The sequence below is a fragment of the Carlito syrichta genome, unplaced genomic scaffold (genome assembly GCF_000164805.1).
Source record: "Carlito syrichta isolate Samal-C Ts95f unplaced genomic scaffold, Tarsius_syrichta-2.0.1 Scaffold303021, whole genome shotgun sequence".
NCBI classification, from domain to species: domain Eukaryota; kingdom Metazoa; phylum Chordata; class Mammalia; order Primates; family Tarsiidae; genus Carlito; species Carlito syrichta.
Genome location: NW_007247117.1, coordinates 32,452 through 41,395, shown reverse-complemented (window position 1 = coordinate 41,395; position 8,944 = coordinate 32,452). Strand labels below are relative to the sequence as shown.

The following is an 8,944-nucleotide window of genomic DNA, read 5'->3' as shown; positions in this document are numbered from 1 at the left end:
AAAAAATAGCCGGCGTGGTAGCGCGCGCCTGTAGTTCCAGCTACTTGGAAGGCTGAGGCGGAAGGATCGCCGGAGCCCAGCAGGTGGAGGCTGCGGTGGCCGGGAGCGGCCACTGCACTCCAGTCTGGGCAACAGAGTGAGACTCCAACTCAAAAAAAAAAAAGAAATATAATAGTATTAATTGGGGTCTTAAAAAATAATAACATGGTTTTGGGGAGAAAGTAAATGGAGATATTATTCAGAAGAAGGGTAAAGTTATTGATTAAGTTTAAACTTCTAATAAGTTACTATGGTATAAGTTCTAGAGTAATCACAAAAAAAATTCTCTAAAATAGACCGTATGATAGGCCACAAATCAAGTCTCAATAAATTTTAAAAAATCAGTATCGTGTCAAGCACCATCTTAGGCCACAGTGGAATAAAACTAGAAATGAACTCCAAGAATAACTCGCAAAACCAAAGATAAGGAAGTTAAACAATTTACTCCTGAGTGATCTTTGGGTCAACAATGAGATCAAGATGGAAATTTAAAAATTCCTTGAAATGAATGATAACAATGAAATAAGTTACCAGAACCTCTGGGACACAGCCAAAGCTATGCTCAGAGAAAAATGTATAACACTTAAGGCCTACATTAATAAGACCAAAAGATCACATATCAACAACCTAACATCACACCTCAAAGAACTAGAAAAACATAAACAAACCAAATCCAAAGCTAGTAGAAGAAAAGAAATAATGAAGATCAGAACAGAACTAAATGAAATTGAAATAAAAAAAAAAGTATCAATGAAACAAAAAGTTGGTTCTTTGAAAGTATAAGTAAAATTGATAGACCACTAGCTAGATTAATAAAAAATGAAGAAAGAAGACTCAAATTAGCTCAATCAAAAGTGAAAATGGAGACATTACAACTGGTACAGCAGAAATTCAAAAGATTATCTGAGACTATCATGAACATCTCTATGCAAACAATCTAGAGGAAGTGGGTAAATTCTTAGAAACATATAACAACAAAAAATTGTCTAGGACCTGATGCATTCACAGCTGAATTCTACCAGTCCTTCAAAGAACTGGTCCCAATTTTACTGAAGTAATTCCACAGACTGAAGAAGAAATCCTCCCTAACTATGAGATCAGTATCACTGATACTCAAGCCAGGAAAAGACACAACAAAAAAAGGGAACTATATATCCCTTATGAACATACATGCAAAAATCCTCAACAAAATATTAGAAAACTGAATTTAACAGCATATTTTTAAAAAAATACACCATGACCAAGTGGGTTTCATCCCAGGGATACAAGAATGGTTCAACATATACAAGTCAATAAACATGATCCACTACATTACCAGAATTAAAAACAAAAATCTTATGATCATTGTGATAGACACTGAAAAAACATTTGATAAAATTCAGTATTCCTATATGATGAAAACACTCAGCAAAACAGGTACAGAAGAAACATTTCACAAAATAACAAAAGCTATATATGACAAACCCACAGCCAATGTCATCCTGAATGGAGAAAAGTTGAACACATTCCCCCTCAGAACTGGCATAAGGCAAGGATACCCACTTTCATCACTACTCTTCAATATAGTACTGAAAGTCCTCATCAGAGCAATCAGGCAAGAAAAAGAAAAAAACATATCCAAACTGGAAAAGAAGAAATCAAACTATCTCTGCATGACAACAATATCTTATTCCTAGAGAACCCTAAAGACTCCTCCAAAAGATTCCTGGGCTTGATAAATGAACTCGGTAAAGTTTCAGGATACAAAATCAACACACACAAATCAGTAGCACTGCTATACACCAATAGCAACCAAGCTGAGAATCAAAACAAGAAATCAATTCCATTTACAATAGCAGCCAAAAAGCTAAAATACCCAGGAATATATTTAACCAAGGAAGTGAGAAATCTCTACAAGGAGAACTACAAAACTCTGATGAAAGAAATGACAGAGAACAAACAAATGGAAAAACACTCCCATACTCATGGATTGGAAGAATCAACATTGTTAAAATGACCATATTACCCAAAGTAACCTACAGATTCAACATAATCCTTATCAAACTACCAACATCATTTTTCACAGAATTAGGAAAAACAATCCTAAAATTCATACGGAACCAAAAAAGAACCAATTGCCAAATAGTCAAAAATAGCCTAAGCAATCCTAAGCAAAAAGAACAAAGCTGGAGGTATCACATTACCTGACTTCAAAATAGACTGTAAGGCCGTAGTAACCAAAACAGCATGGTACTGGTACAAGAGCAGACACGTGGGCCAATGGAACACAACAGAGAATCCAGAAATAATCACAAATACCTACAATCAACTCATCTTTCACAAAGCAGACAAAAACATACACTCGGGAAAGGATACCCTACTTAACAAATGGTGCTAAGAAAATTGGATAGCTACATGCAGAAAAATGAAACTTGATTCCTCTCTCTCCTCATATACAAAAATTAACTAAAGATGGATTAATGTCAGACCTCAACCCATAAAAATCCTAAAAGAAAACCTAGAAAAAACTCTTCTGGACATGGGCCTAGGCAAAGAATTTATGGCTAAAATCCCAAAAGCAAATGCAACAAAAATAAAAATAAACAAGTAAGACTTAATTAAACTAAAAAGCTTCTGCACAGGAAAAGAAATAATCAACAGAGCAAATAGGCACCCTACAGAACGGGAGAGGATATTCACAAACTATACATCTGATAAAGGACTAATATCCAGAATCTACAAAGAACTCAAACAAATCATCAAGAAAAAAGCAATAAACTCATTAAAGAGTGGGCAAACAACATAAATAGACATCTCTCAAAAGAAGATATACAAATGGCCAATAAACATAAGAAAAAATTCTCAACATCACTCCTCATCAGGAAAATGCAAATTAAAACCACAATAAGATAGTACCTTACACCAGTCAGAATGACCATTATTTTAAAAACCAAAAAACAGATGCTGGTGTGGATGTGGAGAAAAGGGAACACTTATACACTGTTGGCAGGAGTGTAAATTAGTACAACCTCTGTGGAAAGTCGTATGGAGATTTTTTAAACAACTAAAAGGAGATTTATCATTTGATCCAGCAAACCTACTACTAGGTATCTACCCAAAAGAACAGCGGTCATTATATGAGAAAAATACCTGCACCTGCATGTTCATCACAGCACAATTCACAATTGCAAAGATGTAGAAGTAACCTAAATGTCCATCATCCAATCGGTGGATAATGAAAATGTGGCATATATACATTATGGACTACTATTCAGCTATCAAAAAGAATGAAATAATGTCTTTTGCAGCAACTTGTATGGAATTGGAGAACATCAACCTAAGCGAACTAACTCACGAACAGAAAACCAAACACCATATGTTCTCACTTATAAGTGGAAGCTAAACTAAGGATCTGCAAAGACATAGAGAATGGAATAATGGACACTGGAGACTCAGAAGGGGAAGGAGAAGAAGGGTTAAAGGGATAAAAAAAATCACCTATTGAGTACAATGTGCACAGATGGGGGTGGTGGGTACTCTTAAAGCCCAGACCAAAACTATTTTTATCCCCCAAATTTAAAAAAAAATTAAGAAAAAGAAAAGGATGGAAACAACAGACACTGGGCATGCAAAGAAGTGAGGGAGACAAGTGGGATAAGACACAAAATCACCCATTGGGTACCATGCTCACTACAGAGGAGCTGTCTCGTAAGGAATTCCAACATTAGCTCATTTTCACGTAATATACCTATGTAACAAATCCTCATGTGTCCCATGATTCTAAAATATTTTTTAAAGTTAAAAAAAAACCCATAAATTTGAAAGGGATGAACTCTCATAGAACATAGTCTCTGACCATAATGTAATTAAATTAGATACAAATAACTAAAATTTTCCCATATATTTTGAAATTAAGAAACACACTTCTAGTAGAAATCAGAAATTTTTTTTTTATCTTAAAGCTTTTACTTTGAGACATGATGGAAAAATCTTACAGGTACACATAGAAAAGACATGATTACCACTGAGAGAGAACAATCTAACCAGAAAGCTTCAATGTCTGTCAGCTAACGTTGGAGTGAAATTTTGGGAGATGACATACTGCAGGGCTGAAAGGAATAGACAATTAGTATTCCTCTCCTTCTTACTCTCCCTCTCCTTCAACAGAATCCACACCAACCTCCTCATAATCCTTCTCAAGACCAGCCATGTCCTCACAGGCCTCAGAAAACTCTCCTTCTTCCATCCCCTCGCCCACTCAGGTACCAGTGAACAAAGGCATGCTTGGCATACATCAGGTCAAACTTGTGGTTCAGGAAGCCCAGGCCTCCTCAATGGCTGTAGCGTTGCTCCGTATGTACAGTTCTTTGTACCCTGGTCAAGTCTCCACCAGGCACCACAGTGGGAGGCTGGAAATTAATACCAACCTTGAAGCCAGTGGGACACCAATCCACAAACTGGATGCTGTACTTGGTCTTGATGGTGGCAATGGCAGCATTGACGTCTTTAGGAACCACATCACCACAGTACAACAGGCAGCAAGTCATGTATTTACCATAGCGAGGTTCACATTTCACCATCTGGTCTTGGCTGGTTCAAAGCAAGCATTGGTGATCTCTGTTACAGAAAGCAGTTCGTGATAGGCTTTCTCAGCAGAGATGACAGGGGCATATGTGACCAGAGGGAAGTGGATGCAGGGATAGAGCACCAGGTTGGTCTGGAAATCTGTCAGGTCAACATTCTGGGGTCCATCAAATCTGAGGGAAGCAGTAACAGAGGACACAATCTGGCTAATAAGACGGTTAAGGTTAGTGTAGGTTGGGTGCTCAATATCAAGGTTTCTATGACAGATGTCATAGATGACCTCATTGTCTACAATGAAGGCACAATAGGTGTGCTCCAGGATGGTGTGGGTGGTAAGGATGGAGTTGTAGACCTCAGTTACAGCTGTAGAAACCTGGGGGGCTGGGTAAATGGAGAACTCCATCTTGGACTTCTTTGCCATAATCCACAGAGAGATGTTCCATCAGCAAGGAGGTGAACCCAGACCCGGTTCCCCCACCAAAACTGTAGAAAACCAAGAAGTCCTAAAGATCTGTCTTGCAAACTCGGTCCAAGATGAGGTCAATGATCTCCTTGCCAATGGTGTAGTGTCCTCGGACATAGTTGTTGGCAGAATCCTCCTTGCCTGTGATGAGCTGCTCAGTGTGGAAGAGCAGGCGGTAGGTACCAGTGTGAACTTCATCAATGACCGTGGGTTCCAGGTCTACAAATACTGCCCTGGGCACATGCTTGGCAGCGCTCACCTCTCTGAAGGACATGTTGAAGGAGTCATCTCCTTCCCCAGTGGTCTTGTCACTTGGCATCTGGCCATTGGGCTGGTGCCGTGTTCCAGGCAGTAGAGCTCCCTGCAGGCACTGTCAATCTGGACACCAGCCTGGCCAATGTGGATGGAGATACACTCATGCATAGTGGCTAAGGGTTAGGCGGCGAAGGCGACAGGAGTAGACACCGGGTCCCAGTTACCATCCCCAATGAGCTAAGAGCTGAGGTAAGTAATGCACTCAGAAAATATTTTAAATGAAATAAAAATTATAAAACTATATATCAAAACTTGAAGGATGCAGCTTAGTAGTATTTTGAGAAAAATTAAGTCCTTAAATACTGTATTACAAAAGCAGAAGCCTGAAAATTAATGACCTAAGTAGCTATCTCATTAAAATAGAAGCAGAAAAGTCCCCCAAAATCCCAAAGGAGTAAAAGAAGTTACATAACAAAGAGAAAGACATGAAACATAAAACAAACTTCTGGGAAAATGTATCAAACAAAAAAAGAGGAGGGCAAAAATAATAATGGGAAAAAACGGTGACATCACTATAGAGCCTGCAAACCAGATGCTTATGAACATTTTGTGTCAAAAAGATATTTATGAAAATGTCATGCCAAAAATGTCAAAGAATTAGACAAAAGGGATAAGTTCCTGGAAAACATTACTTACCAAAATGATCCAAAAAATAAGTAGAAAACCTAACTAGTACTATTACCATTAAGAAAACAGCATAAGCAATCAAGTCTTCCCACAAACACTCTTCAAACAAACAACCAAACTTTTTCAAAATAATTATCAAGGCGAAAAACAATGAGAGGGCAGAGCTGGGTGGCTCAACCTGTAATCCCAGCGCTTTGGGAGGCCAAGGTGAGTGGATTGCCTGAGCCCTCAGGTTTGAGACCGGCCCAGGCAACTTGGTGAGACCTCAGCTCTACAATTAAAAAAAAAAACAATTAGCCGGGTGTGGTAGCGTGTGCCTGTAGTTCCGGTTACTTGGAAGGCTGAGGCGGAAGGATTGCCAGAGCCCAGCAGGTCGAGGCTGCAGTGGCTGGAATCGTGCCACTGCACTCCAGTCTGGGCGACGGAGTGGAACTCCGACTCCAAAACAAAAACAAACAAACAAAAAAAACAATGAGAGGAAGAGAGAATCTTAAATAAACAGAGACTTAAAAGATTTATCAAATAAATGCAATATGTTGACTACGTATGGATCCTAATCCAAACAAAACTAGATAAATAATCATCTGAGACAATTGTTAAAATTGGAATACAAATTGGATACGTGATGGTATTAATGAACTATTAATAATTTTTTAGATGTGGTAATGTTTTGTGGATCTATTAGATAAAAATAAGGGGCTTTATATTTATAAAGTATTTACGGGAGATATATGATATCTAGATTTGCTTCAAAATAAGCTAGGGTAGGAAGGGGAAAGAGGGATATGGTTGAAATGAGATTGGCTATACATTAGAAACAGGTAAAATAGAGAACAGGTATATGGACGTTCCCTATTCTCTCTATACAAGAGGGAGCTCCGAAAAAACAATGGAATTATTTTTTAGAGGGTGGGTCCCTTGTATTACAGGCTTCCCACACTAGGTAAGTGTTCTGGGAACCCATAAACATCAGTGTATCAGCTAGCATTGTTGTGAGAGGCTGCGTTGGGCTTCAGTGAATTTTTTTAAAGAGATTCTTTCAAGGGATTTGCCCATTTCATGACAGATGATTTACGAGCATAGCTGCTCACACCGTGCTGAGTGTTCAGCAGTTTTTGACCAAAAACTACATGAGCCACGAGCACCACTATCCCTATTCACTCAATCTCATCCTGAGTTAGTTTTTGTTTGTTTGTTTGTTTCCCCAAAAGAAAAAGGTACTCAAAGGGAAACCTTTTGCTAACATGGAAGAGGTGAAACAAAAAACATCAGAAGCACTAAAAGATATCAAAATTGATGAGTTCAAAAACTGTTTAGAGCAATGGAAAAGGGTCTTGACAGGTGTACTGCATCAAATGGAGTGTACTTTGAAGGTGACTAAAGTTTAAAAATGTAAGAATAAATATACAATTTTTTATAAATAAATTCTGGGTTTTTGGGTCTCCTCTCATTCTTATATGTGCTTATAATTTCATGTAATGGAAATTTTATGAAGAGTTAAGTCCAAAATCAACAAGGTACTCCAGATCTGGCCCCTCTCTCTCCTCTAACCTCATCTCCTTCTTCTTCCTCCTCCTGGGCAAACTGGAACACCCCGATCACAATTCTGCCTCACGGCCTTTCCAGCTGTTATTCTCTCTGCTTAGAACACTACTGTTCCAGATATGACCAGGCATAGCTCCCTTATTTCTTCAGAGACCTCTTAGCTTACTAGTTTTGTATCAGAATGGCCTTCCCTGACCACTATAAAACCATACACTTGATTTTTTCTTTCTATTTCACTTAGAAATGTAAGCTTCTTTGGGGAGAGAAACTGTTTTGTTTACCCTTCATCCCCAGCACCTAGGACAGTGACTGGTTCATGGCAAGTATCCAGTTAATATATGTTGAATGAATAGATTCATGTTGATTAAAAGTAACTAATGAAGTTAATGAAAGAACATCTGAAGAAAACCAAGTATTCCTATGTGTTGTCAAAGTTTATATAATTTACTTTGTATCTGTTGCTGATTTATGCTTCATCTCCATGATTTCTACCATGAAGAGATCAATAGGATAATTTGGTCTTCTAACTGCCAAAACAGAATCCACCACAGCCTGAAAGAGAAGTGAATGAAAACAGTAAATTATTTGAACTACTCAAAGAAACCAATGGACTAAGTAATCTATCACCAGATTAAACAGGTAAAGGCCTTCAGATTTCAAAACATAGGGCAGGGCCAACAAGTGTTACTTTATTATGGATACTGATAAAAACCAAAGCCAATGGACACTTCAATTTTTTTTAAACAATTTTTTTTGTAAAGATGAGGGTCTCACTCTGTTGCCCAGACTGGGTTCAGACTCCTAGGTTCAAATGATCCTCTCACCTCAAAGTCCCAGAGTACTAGGATTACAGGCACAAGCCACTGCACCTGTCCTCTATGGACACTTTAGAGTCTAAAGAAACTTCAGAGATTATCAGGTCCAAACTCTTTATTTTACAGATAAAGAAACTAAGATAAGACTTTAAGAAGTTACAATCTTAAAATAAGATCTGGCTAGACGTGATGACTCACACTTGTAATCCTAGTACTTTGGGAGGTGGAGGCAGGAGAATTACCTGAGTCCAGAAGTTCGAGACCAGTCTGGGAAACTTGACGAGACCTCGTCTCTACAATAAATCAAAAACTTAGCCAGGTGTGGTGGCACGTGCCTATAGTTCCAGCTATTTGGAAGGCTGTGGTGGAAGAATCACCTGAGCCCAGCAGGTAGGGACTGCAGTGGCCATGAGCATGCCACTGCACTCCAGTCTGGGTGACAGAGTGAGACTCCTACTCAAAATAGTAATAATAATAATAATAATATCAGCCAGGCTCGGTGGCTCAGCCTGTAATCCCGCACTTTGGGAGGCTGAGGTGAGTGGATTGCCTGAGCCCACGGGTTCAAGACCCGCCT

The 8,944-nt window shown here is 38.7% G+C and overlaps 1 protein-coding gene and 1 pseudogene across 4 annotated transcripts in view; both read right to left on the bottom strand.

Annotated features, from left to right (window-relative positions):
• Positions 1-8,944, bottom strand: part of CCT6B (chaperonin containing TCP1 subunit 6B) — a 57,411-nt gene that overhangs the window by 37,435 nt on the left and 11,032 nt on the right. For all 3 annotated transcript variants that reach the window (XM_008057463.1, XM_008057465.1, XM_008057466.1), the window contains one exon: positions 8,001-8,104. In XM_008057463.1, the coding sequence (XP_008055654.1) occupies positions 8,001-8,104 (104 nt within the window). The remainder of the gene's footprint in view (positions 1-8,000; positions 8,105-8,944) is intronic.
• On the bottom strand, positions 3,962-5,558 carry LOC103259798 (annotated as a pseudogene). Its single transcript, XR_002481929.1, has one exon. The product of XR_002481929.1 is annotated as a tubulin alpha chain-like (transcript).